This window comes from Ictalurus punctatus, chromosome 12 (genome assembly GCF_001660625.3).
Source record: "Ictalurus punctatus breed USDA103 chromosome 12, Coco_2.0, whole genome shotgun sequence".
NCBI lineage: Eukaryota > Metazoa > Chordata > Actinopteri > Siluriformes > Ictaluridae > Ictalurus > Ictalurus punctatus.
The window spans coordinates 22,146,302-22,170,106 of NC_030427.2; the positions used below are offsets into that span (position 1 = coordinate 22,146,302).

The following is a 23,805-nucleotide window of genomic DNA, read 5'->3' on the forward strand; positions in this document are numbered from 1 at the left end:
GTGTGCCAAGAACTGTTGACACAAGGCAGGTTGGGTCCATGGAGTCATGCTGTTGGTGCAAAATTCTCACCCTACATCTGTGTGCTCAAGACACCCCAGACCAGGCTACATTTTTCCAGTCTTCGAGTGTCCAGTTTTGCTGAGCCTGTGCCCACTGCAGCCTCAGCTTTCTGTTCTTGGCTGACTGAAAAGGAACCCGATGTAGTCTTGTGCTGTTGTAGCCCATCCACCTCAAGGTCTGACATGTTGTGCATTCTGAGATGCTTTATTACTCACCACAATTTTACAGAGTGCTTATCTGAGTTACTATAGCCTTTTGTCGGTTCAAACGCCATTCTCCATTGACCTCTCTCATCAACAAGGCGTTTCCATCTGTAGAGCTGCTGATCACTGAATGTTTTTCCTTTATTGCACCATTCTGAGTAGACTGTTGTGTGTGGAAAATCCCAGGAGATCAGCAGTTATAGAAATACTCAACCCAGCCTGTCTGGCACCAACAATCATGCTACGGTCAAATTCAACGAGATCACATTCCCCCCCAGTATGGTTGATGTGAACGATTTTATGCATTGCACCGCTGCCACATGATTGGCTGATTAGATAATTGAATGAATGTGTGGGTGTACAGTAGTTCCTAATAAAGTGCTCACCGAGTGTGTGTGTATATAGTTACAAATGAAAAGTGATAGAAACAAGACATTCTAACAGACAATTTTATGTGGTTACCTTTCATATATTCTGCCTCATTTGGCCATACTGTAATGTCTTCATCTACAGTGGAGTACTAATACAGTATATGCTTGATCTGTTTCTGGTTGATAAGTGTAGAAATGTTCCACTTTGGGGTTCAAGAAGAGGGGAGAGAGAAAAAAATGACTCCAATTTGAACAAACTGCAAAACGCGTGTATGGTGAAATGCCATCATTTCCCTTGCAAATGTTTGAATGCTTGACTTCGAGCATCTTTGGGATGTGTTGGACAAACAAATCCGATCCATGGAGGCCCCACCTCACAACTCACAGGATTTAACTGATCTGCTGCTAACGTTTTGCCACCAGATACCACATACAACCTTCAGAGTTCTTGTGGAGTCTGACCTTGAAGGGTCAGAGTTGTTTTGAAGGCACAAGTGTGACGTACACAATATTAACCAGGTGGTTTAATGTTATGGCTGATCGATGAGTGTATATGCATATTATGTGGAGGGTTTCGTGAGGATCAGTCAGAATATGCTAGGCATCCACAGGTGAAAAATAGGACGAGAACCACTGAGCTACAGGGTATAATATTCAAATTATTTGATAGAAATAGCTTGAATGTGACAGTAATGTTCATGTATACAGAACTGTAGTACTACACATGCATGCAGATTTGTATTTTTAAGCACACTAGGTATACAAACTTTGTGTAGTTCTTGTGTAATCCCAAATGTGCTCTAAGCTTACTCATTTCCTCATTCAGTGATCAGCATTTACTCTACAGGGGATTTCAACTTTTATGGGTTGTGTTAAATCATCTCAGGTCACACTGCCATGTCCTATATGCATGTTCTAATTTTCTTATCTCGCACTCTGTATTTGAGTGTGTGTGTGCGCGCGTGTGTGTGCGTGTGTGCGCGCGCGCTTGTAAGTGATCTCACGTTGAGGAGCCCTAGAGCGTACACTGAGAATGGTGCGTTACTTAGCGCTGTGAAAGTGTGTCAGTGGGTTACATTGACACCAATGCAAAAGCGCGATGAAGGAGGGGCCGGTGAACTGGGTCACATGGGCCGCAATGAGCACTTTTACTCGAAACACAAGAGTCAGCACAGCGCTACAGAGTCGACCTGTTAGTGCAGCGAATCCCTCATCTGTGGACGATTCATGTTTATTTGAATTTTCATTGTTTTTTTGGAAACTGGAAGATAAAACGATCCAGTCGTGCAGCGTTCACGGAGAAGTCTAGTGAGGCGTTTTGAATCATTCAGCATTTGTGTCGAGGAGCTGTTTAATACTCTGGAGCTTCAACAGATGGAACAAATCTGAATAGTCAGACGTTTAATCCTGGGACATCTAGTTTGCTCGTTTATTTGTTTATTTATTTCAGAAACGACAAAAAAAATGTTCGGCGTTTAAAACCAGGTGACATTTTCATTCCATACAAATAGAAGAGCGACCTGAAAGTTTTCAATACCGAAAGAAATCCAGGAGAGAAACAGCTTTGTGCTGTCAGAAGACATGGAATCAACAAAGGCTGGTAAGATAAAAAAAATAATTAATTAAATAAATAAAAAGTACGGAGTGTAATTGTTACTTTATTATTTGGTCACTTCCTGTTCAGTGATCCAGCTACTGTTGGCATTACAGCGAATTCAAAACATGCATTAATGCTTATTAAAAGCACAGGAGTAAACACAAAGATAACAGTGATATCTCGCCACTGTTTGGTTGTTTGTGTGTCTACTTTCTCATTTTCGACCGTAAAAAGCTAACTGGGTTAACCGTGTCAACGCTGGCTGTTGTTACAGCACAAGATATCTGCCTTGGACGGCATTGCAGTTGCTCAATTCACATGGACAGTTCGTCCTAGCCATGTGCAAGTGTGTTTACGCTACCCGTGCGTGCTCACTGATTGGTCCAAACGCGCCGTGACGTAGGCATTGCATAATTTTGCACGGCGAGGTGGTGCGGCTCTGAGCTGCGGATACACGTGAGGTGAATACAGTCTGTCTGAGAGGTGGCCTACTTCTGAAGTGTGTTCAACACCACTTTGTCTACTCTCTCTCCCCAACTTAATTTATGCATTTGGGTCATTTCTAACTTTTTTGACGGTGTAAATCTTTGTTCTTATAACAATGTCTTTCTTTTTTTGGATGTTGAACATCCAGAAATACTAAATAATGGCTTCAACAATGCAGCCATTGTGTATGTGAAAATGTAGCATTTAATTTTAATATACACAAAAGACTCATTTAGAAAGATTTTCAAGTAGCTACGATATTGTCGGATGAAATATTAAATGTTAATGTGCAATAATTATACTAGACTTTGAATTTCTTCTGGGAAAATCTGTTGAATCCTTTACATAAAAGTATGCCTTTTTATCCACATTTCAGACTTTTACCATTGAAGCAAACCTTTCTAACTAGAATGGACTTGATCAACTGTTTCTTGTGGGCTTTTGAGTTGTGATAATTGTGTGTTCAGCTGCACCCTTCCGAAAGGGCAATTATGTAATGGAGTTTTCTAACCACAGACCATGGAGGCAGAATTCAGGTTAAACCAGATGAGAAATAAATAAAACACACACACATATATAAGTCTAATTGATTATTTTCTTCCTGAGAAGTGAGCACATGTTGTTGTTGTTGTTGTTGTTGTTTTTACTTGCGTATTTTTGTACTGTATGTATGGGGTGTTACAATATACTAGCATGATACAATCATTTAACCAGGGCTTCTTAAATGTTTTGCAACCAGGGACCTGTTTAACTGTAAAATAGATCCCATAGATCTCCTCAGTACAGATGTACAATAATATTTTGGCTACTTGTTAGTGCCAGAACTTTTTAATTCCTGATTTTTCCACAGGGGAAAAAAAGCAATAAATATAATAACTTTGATAATAGGTTGTAATTTCCACAGCTGTAGCATTAAAAAAAAAATCTGTTTCACAGACCTCATTTTGAGAACCATTGCTTTTTACATAACTTAACAGCAAGCGTTATATCTGTGTCTGATGCATTTATTAGTGCAGACATGTTTCTAATAAACATACAATACAGATTGATGGAAGTTATTATATTTGCTTAGCATGTTCAGTAGAGAGTTCTATGCATGGTTGAGTTGTATTCATTATATTTAGTACTAATCAATTGTTTTTAAGAATTTAATTCCTTTATCCTTAAAGACATTGCACCAGTTGCGCAAAAGTTGCAAAAAAAAAAAAAGTTCTGTTTTTGGGTTTAAAATAGAAAATAGTACAGTAGCATCTCCTCAAAAAATTAGAATATCATGGAAAAATTCATTTTTGCCTGTAGTTTAATTAAAAAAGTGGAACTTTCAGATATTCTCGATTCATTACACGTAAAGTGAAATATTTTAAGCCTTTTTTGTTTTAATCTTTGATGATTACGGCTTACAGCTCATACAAATCAAAAATCCAATATCTCAAAATATTATAATAAAGAATTTCTAATACAGAAATGTCGACCTTCTGAAAAGTATGTTAATTTCGGGGCTTTCATCCTTTTGCATGAATTTCTGCATCAGTGTGGTGTAGCATGCAGGCAATCAGCCTGTGGCACTGTTGAGGTATTTGTTATGGAAGCCCAGGTTACTTTGATAGCGGCCTTCAGCTCGTCTGTATTGTTGGGTCTGGTGTCTCTCATGGATTCTCTATGGGTTCAGGTCAGGTGAGTCGGCTGGCCAATCAAGCACAGTAATACCATGCTGAGCAAACCAGTTACTAGTAGTTGTGGCACTGTGGGCAGGTGCCAAGTCCTGCTGGAAAAGGAAACCAGCATCTCCATGAAGCTTGTCAGCAGATGGAAGCATGAAGTGCTCTAAAATCTCCTGGTAGACGCTGCATTAACTCTCGACTTGAGAAAACACAGTGGACCAACACCAGCAGATGACATGACACCCCAAATCATCACTGACCGTGGAAACTTCACACTGGACTTCAAGCAGCTTGGATTCTGTGCCTCTCCACTCTTCCTCCAGACTCTGGGACCTTGATTTCCAAATGAAATGCTAAAATTTACTTTCATCTTCCCCATGATTGTGGTTGTGTGTACTGAACTGGAGATTAAAGGCTCAGAAACCTTTGCAGGTGTTTTGACTTAATTATCTGATTGGAGCTCTTCTCAGGTTGAAATTTCTGTATTATTTATTATTTAAATTATTTATTCGAATATTTTGAGGTATTGGATTTTTGATCTGCATGAGCTGTAAGCTGTAATCATCAAAGATTAAAACAAAGAAAGGCTTGAAATATTTCACTTTATGTGTAATGAAACTAAAATATATGAAAGTTTCAATATTTTAATTAAATTAGGGAAAGGGGAAAAAAAACTTTTCCATGATCTTAAAATTTTTAGAGATGCACCTGTACATAATAGCTATCGTATTTCTCCTTTGTTGTTTTCCCACCATTTCAGATTCCTTTTAGGGCTAAAATAAAAGAACGATCTTAAAAGACCCAGATTACTTGGTAACAAGAAGGGTAGGTTAGACAGTGCCTGATGTACGGCTAATATGTGTCACTGTGTGCTTTTTAAAAATAGCTAGAGGTTGACAGTAAAGGAGGATAACAAGGTGGCTGAAATAAATCAGCAGGATTTTCAAGGTGTTGCAGTTTTAATTTGGTGATCATATTTATTACATCTTTTATAAAACCAGAATAAGGTTCCAGAGTGCACATCTCATTTTAACCAGAGAATAGATTGTAGTATAGCTTACTTGTTATTTCCAGGTCGACTTTGTTCACGCTGAATGTCCTGCAATGCCAATTTTTCATTTTTGGATTCATGAGTATTTGATTTCAAGACTGTGCGATTTAAAAAAAATCAAAAAAACAACAACAATTAGTCATGAGTCAATATTAAATTTTTAAAATAGGCTTTGGGGAAAAAAAGCATTTATTTCCTATTTTACTGTGTGCCAAGAAAAACAAATATAAAATAAAATAAACCATTTCTTTGTTTTCCTGTTTTCATTTGAAAATGAAAACCGAATGATCGCCACACACACAGCCGCAGTTGTCGATTCAAAGTTTAATTCAGAAGCACAGCTGAGCACACTTCAGTTTCGAAAGATCTCCCTTCACCCCTCACCAATGTGATTCTCCATCAGGGGGCGTTATAGCCTACATCAGCTCATCGAGTTCGGCCTCCAGCCCTGAGTCGTGCCACAGCGACAGCTCCAACAGCAGCTACCACTTTTCATCCTCTTCACCTACTGCGTCCTTTTCCAGCCGCCACAATGGACAGCAGGTCGACGTGGCCAACTTCTCCCAGCCTCAGAGTCACAGCACGACCAAGACACGCTCGCCATCTACCGCCAAATCTGGGATCACCAGTGAGTACCCCTACTAAATGTTCATTTTTAAAAAGCTGTTTTTTATTAACATGTAATAAATTACCTCTCGTTTCTTTTCTCAGTCATTGCCTTCTGAGTGTAAGTAAGTATAATACGATAGAATAAGTATTACTGAGACAATGAGACTTAAATCCATACATTTGCACTCAGAGTAGGGTCCACTTCCAAGAACTATATATCAGGTTTCGGTTATTAAGAGTTGACCACAATTAACACTCTCAGGAAAGCTTATGTTAGCAGTTGAATGTATTAAATCATTGTGAAAATCAGCGCTTCATGCATTATTGCAGCTGGGTGCTCTATGACTCATAATGCGATGCTCTTGCAGAGATCAGTGGCCTGGTGTTGTTGTGTAAAGTGTGCGGAGACGTGGCTTCAGGATTTCATTACGGTGTTCATGCCTGCGAAGGCTGCAAGGTGAGATGCGATATTTCCGACCACAGGTCCTAAGGTTGACATTTGGTTACATTTTTTGTGTGCAAATTATATGATGAATCAATTCTCAAATGATATATTGCCTATGAAAACCCTGCCTTGTATACAGTTAGGTCCATATATATTTGGACACGGACACAAGTTTTGTTATTTTGGCTGTTTACCAAAACATATTCAAGTTGCAGTTAAATAATGAAAATGGGATTAATGTGCAGTCTCTCATCTTTAATTTAAATGTATTCACATCCATATTGGAGGAAGGGTGTAGGAATTACAGCTCTTTAATATGTAGCCCCCTCTTTTTCAAGGGACCAAAAGTAATTGGACATTTGATTCAAAAGCTGTTTCATGGACAGGTGTGGACTATTCCTTCCTTATTTCTTCATCAATTAAGCAGGTAAAAGGTCTGGAGTTTATTCCAGGTATGACATTTGCGTTTGGGGGGGGGAAGCCAGCCCAGTTCTGGAAAAGCATCCTTTGGACAGATGAAACTGAGATCAAACTGTACCAGAATGATGGGAAGAATAAAGTATGGAGAAGGCTTGGAACGGCTCATGATCCGAAGCATACCACCTCATCATCAGTGTGATGGCATGGGCTTGCGTGGCTTAAAATGGCACTGGGAATTAGTGTTTACTGATGATGTGACAGAAGATAGAAGCAGCCGGATAAATTCTGAAGTTTATAGGAATGTATTGTCTGCTCAGATTCAGCCAAATTCAGTGAAGCTAATTGGACGGCGCTTCACTTTACAGATGGACAATGACCCAAAACATCACCTAAAAACCCAGGAGTTTTTTTTAAAGTGAAGAAGTGGAATATTCTGCTAGGGCCAAGTCAGTGATCTCAATCCGATCGTGCATGCATTTCACTTGCTGAAGACAAAACTTAAGGCAGAAAGACCCACGAACATACAACAACTGAAGACGGCTGCAGTAAAGGTCTGGCAAAGCATCACAAAGGAGGAAACCCAGCGTTTGGTGATGTCCATGGGTTCCAGACTTCAAGCAGTCATTGCCTGCAAAGGATTCTCAACAGAGTATTAAAACTGAACATTTTATTTATGATTGTTAATCTGTCCAATTATATTTGAGCCCCAGAACTAAGGGAACTGTGTATAAAAATGGTTGCAATTCCTTAACGTTTCGTATGTTCTTTTTGTTCAACCCTTGAATTAAAGCTGAAAGTCTGCAGTTCAATTGCATCTCAGTTGTTTGATTTCAGATCCATTGTAGTGGTGTACAGAGCCAAGATTATGACAATAGTGTCACCGTCCAAATATTTGTGGATCTATCTATCTATATAAAAGAAAGGAAAGAATCTTTATATAACGTTTAATAATTTCATAATTTCTGTATCTACATCATTTTCCATATCAGGAAGCAGCACATGATGACGTTATAACAGTAGACCATCCATGGCTGAGTGTTTGATAATTCTAGCACAATTTTAATGTTTGCTGACACCTGAATGTCCTATACAGCCTACTTTCTCCAGCTCTGTGTTTTCCAAACTCTTCATCTCCCTGTTATTCCTCTCCCTCCTTTTATCCTGTCTAGAACAGCACATGGACTCAACAGGAAAACTGCCAAATAATCAACAAAATTCCATCCCTCAGTTTAAAACCAGGCAATTCTTTCTTAATTGCTTAAACACATTTTTCTAAAATACCAGAACACACAGACATTTGACGACTCTTTCTTTATGCTTGTAAAATGGAACAACGATAAAGGAAAAATGTTCATACTGCACTGATCAGTTGTGAACACCGCTGTGACAATGTTGCAAAAGAATAGACTGAATATAAATGTCATGAATTATTTGTTGATGCATTTATTTACCTTGTACTTTTAGTGTTTACAAGAGGAAAAAAAAGCAAAAAAAAACCTGTAAGTGACTGAAATATACACTACACTGGTGTGAGTGTGAATGAATGAATGTTGTATAACAATAAGCTCAAGCATTCAGAACAACAGGCGAAATAAAATTCGGTTTAAAATTGGTCAGCTTATAAATCAATAAAGTTATTCCCAGCCCAAGAAGAAATTTGTCGAAATCACATGGTGTTCCCTGTAGCCGAACAATCCAGAAAAAAAAAAATTGGCTCAAACCAAGGATTAATGACATTGTGGACCGGTGTAGCCTGAATTGCATTTCATGATTTTTATTTTTTTTGCTTCCTTGAACAACGTCTTCCTCGTACTCTTTCCATCCCCTCCCTTTTCATTACCATTTAACAGTCTCTCGTATTCCTTTATGTCTGTCTTTTGTAACTTTGTTCATTGAACAGCACTTTGCAATCCAGGCTTCTTTAGACATTACATGGAATCAATTCATATGATGCGCTATTGTGTGGCTTTTATATATGCATAACTGCCATCTTCTTAAACGCTTCATTCTGTCAGTGGCTTTTGGCACTTCATTCTCTTTTTGACTCATACGGTGTGACGTGCTACTTAATGGTGTGATACCAGATTTAAGCATTTTCCATCAATCCATCCAATCCATTTGTGTGGAGGGTGCTCAATAAAATTTTTTATTTTTATTTTTTAATTTTTTTAAAAGTGTAATATAACAATCATTGATATTTCGTGGTATTTGGTTGACGTTTATGGAAGGAGTCTCCAGTGTCAGCAAGATGGGAAAGTTTAAGGATTGGGGGCTTTGTGCTTTGTGGTTTCTCTGTGACTGTGTGGAGCCCATGTCTTAGTAACTTCAAGTGAAAGTGTGGGAACAAATTATTTTATATATATATATATATATATATATATATATATATATATATATATATATATATATATATATATATATATATATATATATATATATATAGCTTTTCTAATGTAAGTGGACAGGTTAATAGCAGGAACTAACTTGTTTAATGCACCTATAAATGAATAAAAGCTACAACCTTTTTATTGTTTAATAAATAAACTTTTTAATTGTCTGTAAATTGCTGTGGTGTGACAGAAAAACAAAACACTTCAGGACGCGCTGTTGTTGGAAAACCGTCAACTTTGGGGTGATAACGGCAAAGCATCACATCACCCCGCTGTCGATAATTATTTTTTTTGTTGTTGATTTAAGAACACGGCCTATCATGTTTTATTCCTTACATATCACATTGCTGGAAGTGTATGTGATGATTTTCCCCCCTTACTTACTAAACAAATTATTCTCATACCTGTGACTATTAAAGAATTTACACCTGAGACTTGGAAAGAAGCGTTTGGCATCACCCAGCCATTTTTGGTCAGTCATGGAATAAACAACAATGCTTCTTAGAATTGTGAAACACATATTTTAACTAAATTAAAAAAAAAAGAAAAGAAAATGCTGTTTTGCTTTGTAAAGTTAAAAGGGCACTATGAATTTGTACAAACAATTTTGTACATCCTAATAACTTTTCAAGCTAATAAACTCACTAGGTCAAGTAAAAGCTGTTGATGCATTCCTGCTTTTAAAGCGAACATCTTCCACTTTTATAAACTCATGGCATAAAAAGGTTAGAGGTTGAGTGGATTTTACAGGTACTGGTAACTTAAGTTAATTAATTAATCAACAGATAGTTTTTAAAACTGATACTGAATGAAAACAACACTCTAAGTAAAATATTGCTGAACTTTTATTACAAAAAATAAACCATACTGGTGGTACCATAAATTTACTGTACTTTTTTTTTTTTTTTTTAATGAAATTAATATATATGAACTATTAGTAAATATTAAAGTAAATAAAAGATATACATCAAACTGAACCAAAATGCAACATTCCAAATAACAAATAAAAATAGAGGCATCCAAAATGAATAAAAAAAAAACACATCAAATAACACAACAAAATTGGTCAGTGATGGTTTTTATTTCGCCTCTAGAGGCCGCTCTTGTACTGTATAATGACAGCAGACCCTTCTCAACTGTTCCCACAACCGGGAAAACTCGGTGTGGATTTTTGCCTATAACTGATAGTTCCAGCAAATATCGCGGATATTTGCGGATTATCGGCACCGATTAATCCGCCAAACCGATCAATCGGTCGGCCTCTAATAGCAAGTACTTTGAATATTTACTTGCAGTAAGAGCATTGTCTTATTTGACAGTAAAAATAGATTACTAGACTTCTCTAAACTGTCAAACTGAAGCCTGTCCACAACTCAAAAGATCAACCTGCTTCTCACAGCATTCTTAACTCCAGCAGTAGGTTTCTGTCAAAATAGTTTCGGACTTCTTATTGTGCCAAAAGTCTGCTGTTTTTGCTCCACACCGGTTTCTCTCGCTGTCTTGATGGCCCTGCATTCATTACTGCCTTTGTGGTTACAGTCACCCTGAAGACCTCCTTATATGTCAATGGCTGATTTTGCTCATTTCGTCTCTTTTCTGCCTTGCTTTTAACCAGGGTTTCTTCCGGAGGAGTATCCAGCAGAACATCCAGTATAAGAAGTGCCTTAAGAACGAGAACTGCCCCATCATGCGCATCAACAGGAATCGATGCCAGCAGTGTCGCTTTAAGAAGTGTCTGCTAGTCGGCATGTCTAGAGATGGTGAGCGCACTCGGTTTATGGTATAAATGATACTTTTACAGGAGCAGTTGGACCAGGTCCAGTTCTACCCTCCTGGACTTTTTTTTAGCCTCTTTTCCACTGTAGGGCTACAGGTTTCACTTCTCCATGCTGATGGAGATGCTTTTCATATTTCCCTGCGTTTGTGTAAACCAGGCCTAAATTGTCACACTATATGCAGGTGACTGTGCATACTATAACTTTATAGTAGCAGTCTGAGCGCCAGATAATAATAACCTTTTATTAGTTAATGCCACTTGTTATTATAATTGAACACTTCATGTTTACAGATCACATTTTCATCTAATTGCTGTTTAGTCATTTATTATTATTATTATTATTATTATTATAGTTGTTTACCTGACTGCCATTAAGCTAAAAATAGTCTGTTGTACTTTAGTCAGATTTTTCTTGTAAGGTGATTATCACAAATCATCATTATATAAGCATCCTCTTAAGGCAGTACCTATCTAAATGGCTTAATGATTGGAGTGTACTGATCCATGGTAAAAGCGAAACTGGTTATTTAAGAACGCTGTGTATGGCCCTTGAAGTTTACCATTGCTCCAAATGTTAACTGAAGCAGTTGTCTACATTTTTAAGCTGCACTGAAGGAGAACGTATTAATGTCATGTCATCTGCATGGTTTTGGCATGCTGAGTAGCTAACTATACCAAAAAATAGACTTGTTGATCCTGTTTTAAAAGCATTTGGGCTTAACTTTGCTCGTGTGGGAATTCCATCGGTGTGGTTTTTCTTTTCTTGGTCACAACCGTTCTGCCTTACAGAGTAAAAGAGGCCTGTGTGTTCAGTTGATGTAGGTGATTGTGGTGTAAGGTGTGATCGTGGAAATGTAGGAATGGAAGGAACTCAGAACCTGCAAATTTTCACGGAATGTTTTGTATCTGTAATGTCCGAGAAGTAAAGGCAGGGTGCAAGCGTGTAATTAGAGTGGTGTTTAGTAGAGATTAGACAGATAAACATCATACCGTGAATATCCATACTCAAAACTGAGAAAACCTAAAAAAAAAAAAAAATTAAATAAATAATAATAAAAAAAAGTCAAGGCCAGGAAGTGCTACACATGGAAATTGAAGGCAAGGCTTGGATTTAAGGAGTCTGATGAGACTCAGACACAACTAGAAAAGGACGCAAGTGGGTTTAAATAGATAAAGTAATCAAGAGCTGAATAAGGAGCAGGTGGGCACAATCAAATCAGGGAGTATACCCCAAATCACAGGACGGGTGCAAAGACGTTTCAAAATCAATGCAAAATGCACATGTTGAGACACATGATTTGTAGCGCTTTGAACCACACCACATGCTGAGATGGGGGATTCATGACAGTATCTCCCATGCTGAAGGACAAGGGTTAAGGAGAAACAGTGAAGAGATCTGATAGTCTGAAAGCTATCAGGAGACCCAAGTGAGATTTGGGAATATATTCTCTACCTTGTCTAGCTAAACTCACCTCTGGGAACATATTAAATCTGGCTGTGAAATTGGTAGTTAAGATCGATCTGCGCACCGATTGGTTATGAGTTTGATTGTGAACCCAGTTGTGATGTCAGTGGCACCCTGTTTTTATCCCTGATGTATAGATTTAAAAAAAAAAAAAAAACCCTCATAATTCCAGTTCCAGCATATTTGTGTGGCAGCCTGGAAAACCCACCAGATGTAACTGTGATTGAATTCCTGCAAAAAAAAAGTTCCTGTTTTCTGCATATAACATACTTTTGACACCTCTTCTTTAAGAAATTGTTAATGACGTGGTGTAACCAAAGGACGTAAAGGTGAATCATATGAACAGAATGTTTTGAGTTCATTTTTAAATCTCACTTAGGCTGTTTTCCTCGTGTCGATCACGATCTAACACAAACGCCGGTAAAAACAGTCAGATGTCTGAAAGTTTGCTAGTGAAGTGTGATTTTTCTCACACGGTGAACGTCACAAATGTAACAAACGGACGTAAGCCTAATCGATTCTGTTTGTAATGGCGTACCGGCTGTCTGATTTTATGTAAATCAGGCCTTAGCCCAAGCAAGCTCAAAACAAAGAAAAAAAAAAAAACATGACCATACAAACATACTAAAATGTAAATTGATTAAATACACCACAGAAACGGGGATTTTATTTAATAGAAATGTATTAATTAATTTAGAAATCCAATATATTCTAATATATGTCAGTTTCCAGGCTTAGTATCTTCAGAACTGTATACAGAGGAAAATGTCAGAATTTGCCTGTGTGAAGAGTTTTCCCAGGACGCTACGTACATAGGAAGCTTGCTAAGAGAGACCCGTTTCAAACGTGTCATACTTTTCAAACGGTTGCAGTATTGTTCTAGCATGATCGTATACTCAGGATGATGGTGTGTAGTACAGTAAACTACATCGTACCTTTTTATGTGCTCCCCAGCCGTGCGTTTCGGACGAATCCCGAAGCGAGAGAAACAGCGCATGCTGCTAGAGATGCAGAGCGCCATGAACAACATGATGAACAACAGCCAGCTGCATGGCAGCAGTCCTCAAGGTTCCAGCAGCCAGACTCGGCCTTGTCCAGCAAAGCTCCCATCTGGGGCTACACCCCATGCTCCTCCTACTTTCTCGCCTGCCTCTTCCCCTCAAAGCAGCCAATCTGAGTTGAGCAACGATCCTGAGCCTTCGCTCCCAATGGACACAAGCCCAAGCTCTGACTCCTCCAGTGCTACAGACAGTGGAGAAGAAGAGGTCGTTGGTACGGGGACGAGGCCAGGTCACGAAGCTGAACGCGTCATGGAGGACACGCAAGAGGTCTGGAATCATCATAACAACATCACTACAGTAACGCTCCAGCAACCACATTTACACTGCACTCCTCAGGATCCTCGTGAATCACCACAGGGAGATCATTCTCTCAGCCGGTGCCCTGTCAGAGTGAGCAACAGTGCCTCCAGCGGTCATTGCCATGTCCAGCTGCTCACCAATGCTGACCCGAGTCACCCGTGTCCTGCCTCTGTTATCGGCCAGACGCTCCGGGCACACAACTCCAACGGAACCCGAGCCAATGGGAGTTATGCTGGTCCAGCATGGAGTGGAGGCAACAGGATGCATCTAGTGAGTACATCAGACTTCTTAAAGCAAATGTAGGAACGGTAGTTAATTTTTCAAAAATATACTGTACACTTATTAGGATAAGATTTACTAGTAAACTAACTTGCATTTGACACTTGCTTCCTGTACCAGGTGTGTCCCATGAACACTTCTCCTTATGTGGACCCACATAAATCAGGCCACGCTATCTGGGAGGAGTTCTCCATGAGCTTCACTCCGGCTGTAAGGGAGGTGGTGGAGTTTGCCAAACGCATCCCCGGATTCAGGGAGCTGTCGCAGCACGACCAGATTAGTCTCCTCAAAGCGGGTACTTTTGAGGTATGTTTAATGAACTTAATTCTTTATTTAACTAGTTTTCATTTACTACCTAATATATGCTCTGAGATAAATAGGAGCAAAAGAAGGCCAACAAAGACACACATTTTTTTAATAAACCTGTATTGTGTTTGTAATTGTTTGATAGCCATGATAGTATTTTTGTGAATTTCTTAAATAAAAGATCAAAAGTTTAAACAATAAAGAGAATTTTTCACAGCCGCCTTTGCTCATATTTGCCAAGGGTACCAATATTAGTGGAGGGCACTGTGTGTGCGTGTGAGTTATATTATGCATAAAAATGTGGTGTTTGTATTCCCGGGGCAGGTGCTGGTGGTACGTTTTGCATCATTGTTTGACGTGAAGGAACGCACTGTGACTTTTCTGAGTGGGAAGAAGTACAGTGTGGAGACGCTGTGCTCTATGGGTGCTGGTGACCTGCTTAACTCTATGCTGGATTTCAGCGAGAAGCTGCGTGCTCTGAACCTCAGTGAGGAGGAGATGAGCCTCTTCACTGCTGTTGTACTCGTCTCTGCAGGTACTATTTACATCCACTTTTGTCATTTCCTCTCGCAGTCTGCTCAACAGATAATACACGCCTGCATCTATACACACATGTCATTCAGCCTATTAGGAAAATGGCATTTTTACAGCAGCACCGTATAAAGATCCGTTACAGTCCGAGTAGTGATCAACAAATCAAAACTAAGTAGAAAATAAGTATTAAACTAATAGTAATAAATAGTACACCCTGCCCACCCCTCTGCAAATGAATGTTTTTGTACAGCGGCTTTTTCACACTGAACTGAACACAGCGTAAACTGTAAATATCACATGATTTTCTTACTTACTTCCCATTCCAAAAATGTCTATGAAAGCACAATGGGAATTATTCATTTTGTTTACACAGCATACTCTATGTTTAAATAATTATATTGCATAAGGGTAATATTTTACATAACAGTAAAATACATAAGTTACGTAAGTTTCCCTTAACTCACATTATTTAACACATTAGCAAACCATACACTTCTGTATTAATATGCCATAAATAATGTCAACAAATTTCCTTTTTTAAAAGAGCAAAGCAAATAAGCCGCATAAACCAGCATTTATCCTGTTTATACATCAAACCAAAGCCACAACTGCCGACATGAAAGAACACCTTAATGAACATGTTTGCAGTTAGTTACTGGTCAAACTAAGAATTGAGGCTGAAAAGCAAACTACAATATTTATACCTGGAGACCAGAGTTGAGTATATTATCATCATTTACAGTATTTACAGTGCAGGTGTGTTTTTGTTAACATTCAAACAAATGTCAGCGAATAAATGTGCAACTTTTGTTAAGCCTTGCTTATGGTTTCTTAAAGAAAACTCCACGATTTATTAATATAACTTAATTCAGTAAATATCGTTCGTTTACGAAATGTAAAGCTCCAACATGACACGTGACGCTGTAAGATGGTGTCAGTGTTTTTAAGACAAGGTACAGTTTCTCTACAAAGCTAGATCAACAATAAACAAACAAACAACAAACAAACAAAAAAAAACCCCTAGTAACCTGATACCTAATTGATCTCACTAGTTATCAGGTTTGGTAGGTGTTTTTAAGCATGGAAATCACCTAACTGTACTGCATTCCAGCCCACCAGGAAATAAGTAAATGTCACTTTAAAACAGAAAAAAATGCAATACATGGTTAAGACGGTGAATACAACTGGAGAAAATAAAAGCAGCAAAAAGAAAAAAGAGAGAAAAGGTTATAGTATGTACACTGCAAAAATGATGCAAGTAAGGATAGCTAATATTTCACATTACGAGATTATAATATAACAACGAGAACATCGTTAATGATATTTTTCTAGATACATTTAATAATTCTGGCTTAAAGCTGTTTTACTCCTTTAGGCAGATACATTTTCCTCTTTCTTGAAATGAGCACATAAAATAAGCAAAATGAAGTGCTAATAGTATACTTCCATATTTTACAAATATTTCAAATAGGCTTAGTAAACTTATGATGCAATAAACAGGAATATTTAGTTGAATTTGGCTATATTCAAGATGCAGTATTGTTACTTGCAAAGAATTAAGAAACTGACCCCAACACGCCGGTGTTTCCTCAGACCGTTCAGGATTGGAGAACGCGAAGTCAGTAGAAGCGCTACAGGAGTCGCTGATCCGCGGCTTGCGCAGCCTCATCACGCAGAGCCACCCGAACGAGAGTGCCATCTTTACCAAGCTGCTTCTCAAACTGCCCGAGTTACGCTCGCTCAACAACATGCACTCAGAGCAGCTCCTGGCCTTCAAGGTCCAGCCATGAAAAGCAGTTCTTCTCCTCCTGTAACTGTGCAGTCCTTTTCACCACCAGAACCTCCAGATTCTGTACTTTTTTTTTATCAAATCCGATCCCCCCCCTCACAAATTGGAGGCTTGATCTAGAGGTGGAAGGGAGCAACAAATTGAGCTCAGTGTACTGTAAAGGTGTAAGGTGTGACACTTTATCTTGTGGTAAACAGAATACAGAGGGGCTGTGATTCCTGGGAGAGACTATGTGCGCGTATGCAGTCCTCTTTCAGAGGCACCTTCTCGAATTTCATTTTAGACTTAAACTGTTTAACTGTCTGTGCAATATGTGACCCATGTTTACTGTTCATGGTTTGGTCTTTTGATGGTTCGAGAGATGCTGCTGTCTACATACTGCGATGCTGTGTACGATGATGGATGTAGGTACCATAGGAGAATATTTCTTTCACTTAAGTAGTTGGTGCCTAACATAAACCTATAATATTTTTTTTGAAGTATGGTAATGGCAGGATATTTCCATATAGCCTCTGTTACGCTGAACACAAGTAAAAGAAAGCTAGTACCAGAGATAAGATGAATGTGGAAGAAGCTGCTAAATTAAAGCTTTTTATTATAATAGGTGGTAAAATGGTGCAGCGTCGCTGTTTTTACGTGCCGAAAGTGATAAGAATGTTTAACATATATATGTTGTTGTTTTTTTTTTTTTTTTCCTAGCTGAGTAAAATGACGCTCATTTTTAGTTTAGCATAATGGTACAGCTGTGTATATGTTTTGTGAACGATAGGACTATATTTGGTAGAATTGAATAATACAAACGCTCTGGCAGTGTTTCTACATTACAGGGTTTTAGAAACTTGATAAGTTAGTCGAATGCATGCACTGTCCAGTGATTTATCGATGGGACCCAATCAAAACATTCTGAAAACCCTTTTAAGTCAAACACTCCCTGATGGTTGACACTATCGGTTTGTATATATATGGGCAGGATTTATCAATGTTAAAAATTAGGGGTTAGGTTTGAAAACTAGAGTGAGACGTTAGTCCTGGCTGATGTTTTCTTTCTTATTTGAGTAGTGACTTCCATTCTGGACAGATGGATGACAAATTAAAGGAAAAACTGGTGGCTCTATTATGCTATTGGGGCATTTTGGCTAGATGGTTTGGGTCCACTTGTCCATTAGGAAGGAGGTGTCATTTCCAATCAGTACAAAGTTTCTGACTGATCACCTTAATCCTACAATGAAACATTTCCCCCACCACCAAAACACCAATTCCTATTGTTCATCCTTCTAGTACAGTTCCACAGACTTGAACAATTGTAATTCTGGCAGCTTGTAGCGGCCCAGCACCAAAGGCACTTTACAGTAGGTTGTTTTTTCCTTTAATTTGTCACCTGCCTGTATTTCTCTTTTGTTATCTTCTTTTTCTTTTTCTTTTATTTCTGGTCAACTATGTTCAGTGCAAATCTTTTGTAGAGTTATTCTTGGCTCAGTTTTCAGTGCGTCAGTTGTGCAACACACAAGCATATCACAAGACAGACCGAGAGGGAGCTTGGAGCAATCACAGGAGACAAACAAGGTAACTTGAGCACATATTCACATTTCTGACTTGTGCTTTCACTTCAAGAGGGATAAGACTGTGTAAGCGGAAATATATTGGAATCTGATTTTTGGTTTGACTGAAATCTCAAACTTACCTCATAATGATTGTAGTGTTGTTGACACTTGATTGTATTTGCAGTGAAGAGAATAGCAGTGGATGTGACGATGTAGTTTTCAGCCATAGTAGTGTTGATTTACATTTAAATGTCCTTGTAGTTTGTGTCCTAAGGTACTGACTGCATTTAAGCTTCCTCTCAGTAGCCATCTTGAGCATCTGTCAGCACTGGATTGCCAATAGCTGGTCTGTAATGGTTTTTATTTGTGAAAATGTTGCAAAATACCTAGATTTATATGTGTAAGATATATAAATATATACAAATAATATATATATTACATATAAAATAAAAACTATAAATAAAAACTCTTCCTTCTGGTGTGTTCACCTCATTCATAAGTTTTTGCCCACAGCATTTGGGCTGTAGCTGTACGATGATAACCCATTTCTGAAATGCCCATCGTACCAGCAAGCTTAGCGGGATCACTGCTGTCAGTCTCAGCACATGCCAATACTGCACATGGGGCACTGGCAGAATCTGATTACCAAGCATAATCTAGTCCACAATACGTTGGGCTAGCACTATATACAATGGTGTACGTACAGTAAGTAAGGAATGACATTCCAGACCGTGCTGTTGTATGAAAAGAATACACTCCAGGGGTGTGTGATGCGGCATGAGGTGCAAGTGGAGTGCCACTACCCGCCGAACTGGGTTGTTTTCGTATAAAAGCTCAATCTGTTGTTGCTTACACCACAGCGATTTGTAACACAGGTGAAAATGAGGTCTATCAAACAGAATTCTGAGCAAAACTGTTTACAATGTTTATATTTACAGCATCGCAAGTATTGATTGTAAAAGTGCATTTAAAGCTGGGCCACATCAGCTTTTTCGTGAGCCCTTGAAGGGCATAAAATAAAGCTATTCGTTTTCTAATTATTCTCATTATCTATTCGACCACTTAAAAACTGCACCCTAGGCTCTGAAACTACAGTAGGCCTATAATATGACATTTATAGGAAAAAGGTTTTATCATGTTCTGCTATTTGATTTGATTTTAGGGTAAAATTGGTTACAATCTGTGCTCATGCACTGAATGATTTAAAAAAACAAAAATAAATTGGTGCCATCACTGTGTCACTGCACCTACTGATGTGTGGCATGCACTCACACTCCTCAGCTGAACTGTGCAGGTCGGATCACACGGAGGGATTTTATTTAATATATTCCACCATTCCCCCATCCAGAATAATAATTTGGTTTTTAGATGAGGGTCTGACTTGTATCAGGTGCAGCAGATACACTGTAGGTGTTGATTTTAATAGGTGCAGATGAATGTAAGTATACAGACACAACATGGTTCTTTGTTCGTATTCCTGCTTTCTCACTTGTCAATCATGCAACTGACACAAACGACAGCCAACCAGGCCCCCTCCAAACTCAGGCCCTATTATAATCTGGATCTGGTTTTAGATCATGTGGAATGTCCGCTGTATAGGTCCATTTGTATGAGCTGTTACTATAGAAACAACGTATTAGAACGAGCGCATTAATATTAACCTATTGCTCATGTTATAGCCAGAACTACCTGTGTTGTTGTATGAAAATAATGCACACCTTCTGATCAATCAGCATCCATGCTATCCATCCATTTTCTATACTTCTTATCCTACATGGTCGCGGGGAACCCGGAGCACATCTCGGGGAGCATCGGGCAAAGGCGGGGTACACCCTGGACGGGGTGCCAATCCATCGCAATGCGCAATCACATACACATTCATACACTACGGACACTTTGGACATGAATCCATGCTATAGTAAAATAAAAGATAAAAGATTTAAATGGGGCCCCGCGATGGATTGACACCCTGTCCAGGGTGTACCCCGCCTTGTGCCCGATGCTCCCTGGGATAGGCTCCAGGATTCCCCGTGACCCTGAAAAGGATCAAGTGGTATAGAAGATGGATGGCTGGATGGAGATTTAAATGGGTTAGTCAAGGCAGTTCAGGTTTGCCAGTAACAGTTGTGAAAGTGTAAGTGTTAGGATGATAATAGCAGCAAGTTAATGTAGTTATTACGCAAGGTGTCCTGTTAAATGTCATCACTGGTGAGTCTGAATATGTTTTCTTTAATATGCAGCGCTGACTGTATAATATACTTTACTGGAATTATGCAGCACTGACTGCTGGAATATTTGACGACAGATTATACAGCGTCAAGTGCCGCACTGTTTGTTGAAAACCTAATGCAGCACTGACTGCTGGACTGCTTGCTGAAGGACTAATGAGTCGCTGACTGCTGGACTGTTTCCCCAAAGTCCTAACCCAAGGTCATATGCTGGACCGTTTTCTGAACTACTAACGCAACGCCAAATGTTGGTGAAGTACTAAAGCAGTGGCGATTGCTGCACTTATTGGAGGCATACTGTGAGTATTTGGGCATTTTGTTGGTGTTTCCATGTTGTTTTAAGCAAGCAAAGAAGCTGTTTGGTTTGTTGGAATGTGAGGCATCCATGCTGGTTGGGGAGGCATCTTTCTGTTTGTTACCTGTAAATAAATGCTTAAATGCCTTGCCATAAGTGTCATGTGTCTGTATTCTTGAAGTGATCATCATTCTGCTGCTTGTAAGTAGTCTTGGCCCTGGCAGCACTGTGTACTCTGGAATAACCTGATTTAAAGGCAGTGTTTGCTTTCAGCAGAATTTTGAATCTAGACCATCACTTAAGAGTCTGGTCAACTGTGTAGCATTTTGATCTAAGAATTGCAGATACTGCAAAATTCAAAAACAAGCACTCAGTATCATAGGTGAAACCTTGAACAATATGTGTAGGGGTTAGGATACCTTATAGCAAAGCTGAGTGGCTGTTATTTCTAATTAAGGGCATCACTCTTTTCATCCCATTGCTTGATTAGCAGGTTTCATTAGACGGAACCAAAAAGTTTCAATTAAAATGGCTGTACAGCTAGGGTTGCAAAAATAAACCACAGATATTTTCTAAAATTAAAGTAGATAGTTAAAAAAAACAAAACAAAAAACATCTTAAAACCTGAATTTTGTTTTACTACCATTTCTATGCAGCAAAGTCAAATAGATTGCAAGGCAGGAGGACTGATCTTTTGTGGAAGCTGGTGGCAGATGGCAGCCCAGAGCTTTCCGAGAGCACAGTAATCTGAGTCAGACTCTCAGAACAGCAGGATTGCTGGAAGCTGCCCCATTTACAATCCTCTGAGACTAGTTCAGTGAAATCTATGAGATTGACTTTACCCCTTTCCAAAATCAGTTTGGTTATTCCCTATTTGACTTACTTTTAGTTGGTCCTTGACCTCATTCTTGGTCTGGCCATTCTCCTGTTAACTCGCTGAACAACAAGGCGTTTTCCCAGTTCTGATGTTTGATATACACGTTATTTGAAGCGGGATTTTTCTGCATTCTGCTGCTGCCACATGATTGGCTGATTGATTGAATAATTGCAGGAATGTACAGGTATTTATAATAAGGTGACCTCTGACTGTTTGTTTGCTTTGCAGTTTCCGGAGGTTGGAGTTTCCATGCTGGGTCATTAATCACTGCATTACTGATAGAAATTGTGTGTTAGAAATGGTTTGTTGTCGAATGAGAACGTTTTAAACCATGATTTGCTTGAATAATCAAGTCAATCTGGCAATCCTGATTTCTACTTGACCATTAGTGCTGGAACTGTGTGCAAATATTAGGTATGGATTGAATTAGAGTAGATTTAATTATCATTGTTTGTGTTCCTAGCCAACATGTCCATGCAAGCGCCATATGGGTTTAGTAATGCCCTGGCTTTTGTCTCCAGCTAGGCCACCCAAATATGGCTCATAAAAATGGGCCATGGGTTCTATACGAACCTCATTTTTGTGGGTCAGGCCTAGATCACCCACCATTCCCTAGCCCCACACAAGAATCTCTTTATTGTTCAACATGACTTCATGACTGACTAGTGCCTGTTCTTCGAAATTCAACTTGAAGAATAAACTACCATTTCTGGGATGGGCAGTGTAATCTGCAAGTTTCTGAGCACTGCAATGGAAACACAGCATTACAGAAACATGCAATTGCCATGTGTACCCATAAGATGGCAGCAGTGTAGAAACAGTGTTAACAAACCAGATGTTTGTGTGAAATGAGGTCAGCCACTCCAGTCTATCCACAGGAAGAAAAAAAAGCACACAAACAAAAAGGACTCCAGAGTCTTGAGTAAAAACGAATAAAAAGTAGTGAGTGTTATCGGTTACTCATAAAAATGCTAAATTGTTTTGAAGATTTTTATTTAATTTTTTATTTTATATATATATATATATATATATATATATATATATATATATATATATATATATATATATATATATATATATATATATATATATATATATATATATATATATATATAAACACAACATTTTAAAATGATATTACACGTGTTGGATCACACTTGTTAGATGTCTTGCTACATTATTTTGGATTTATTCCTCATAATTTACATGATTTTAAATTCACGATTAAAGTATTAACCAGATACGGATAAGAGGGAAAACAAGCAGAATATTGGTTTAGGAAAGAACCTGTGGGTTGGACTGCATTGTCAGAAATATCTTGATTATATTAAACTATTTATGCTAGTCGAGACTTCAACATACAAAATGTTCAGTGGCTTTGCTCTGAAGAATCTGGCTCCCCTTCATGAAATTACATACTTTTAAATTTACACCTGACACCTGACCAGTCACAAACATAACATATATGATTGTTGAATGTCCCTAGGAAGGCTTTCCACTAGATTTTGGAGCGTGGCTGTGGGGATTTGTGATCATTCAGCCACAAGATCATTAGTGAGATCAGACACTGATGTTAGATGAGGAGGTTTAGGGTGCAGTCAGTGTTCCAGTTCATCCCAAAGGTGTTCAGAGGGGTTGAGGTCAGGGCTCGGTGCAGGACACTCAAGTTCTTCCACACCAACCTTAGAAAACCATGTGTTCATGGACCTTGACTTGTATATAGGGGCATCGTCATGTTATAACAAGTTTGGGCTCCTTAGTACCAATGAAAGGCGATTATTGTTTAAGCACAAATATTGATACAGGAAATATGGACTACTGACTACTTACAAATTATTCAGCAGTTTTGCTATAAACACTGTACAATAAAAGGCCTCAGACGTTGCATCAGCAACAAGAAGTCAAAATGTCAAATGTCAAAACTCTTATAGACGTTTTCTTGCTTGTAGTCCCAATAGTGTCCTCTTGTGGAGATTCTTTAGCCTGCTAAATGTCATTGAGATGGACGACCTGTAAGTAGGCAGCCAGGTCTATACAAACACGACACATCTTCCAAGCA

General features: G+C 38.7%; 1 protein-coding gene across 1 annotated transcript; it reads left to right on the top strand.

Moving 5' to 3' along the window:
- Positions 1 to 1,720: 1,720 nt before the first annotated feature.
- On the top strand, positions 1,721 to 18,815 carry nr1d2b (nuclear receptor subfamily 1, group D, member 2b). Its single transcript, XM_017482023.3, has 8 exons — positions 1,721 to 2,235; positions 5,834 to 6,058; positions 6,408 to 6,496; positions 10,910 to 11,054; positions 13,491 to 14,167; positions 14,297 to 14,482; positions 14,807 to 15,017; positions 16,610 to 18,815. Exons 1-8 carry the CDS (start codon positions 2,217 to 2,219, stop codon positions 16,804 to 16,806), a joined length of 1,749 nt encoding a protein of 582 aa, XP_017337512.1. The 5' UTR covers positions 1,721 to 2,216; the 3' UTR covers positions 16,807 to 18,815.
- The last annotated feature ends 4,990 nt before the right edge of the window (positions 18,816 to 23,805 follow it).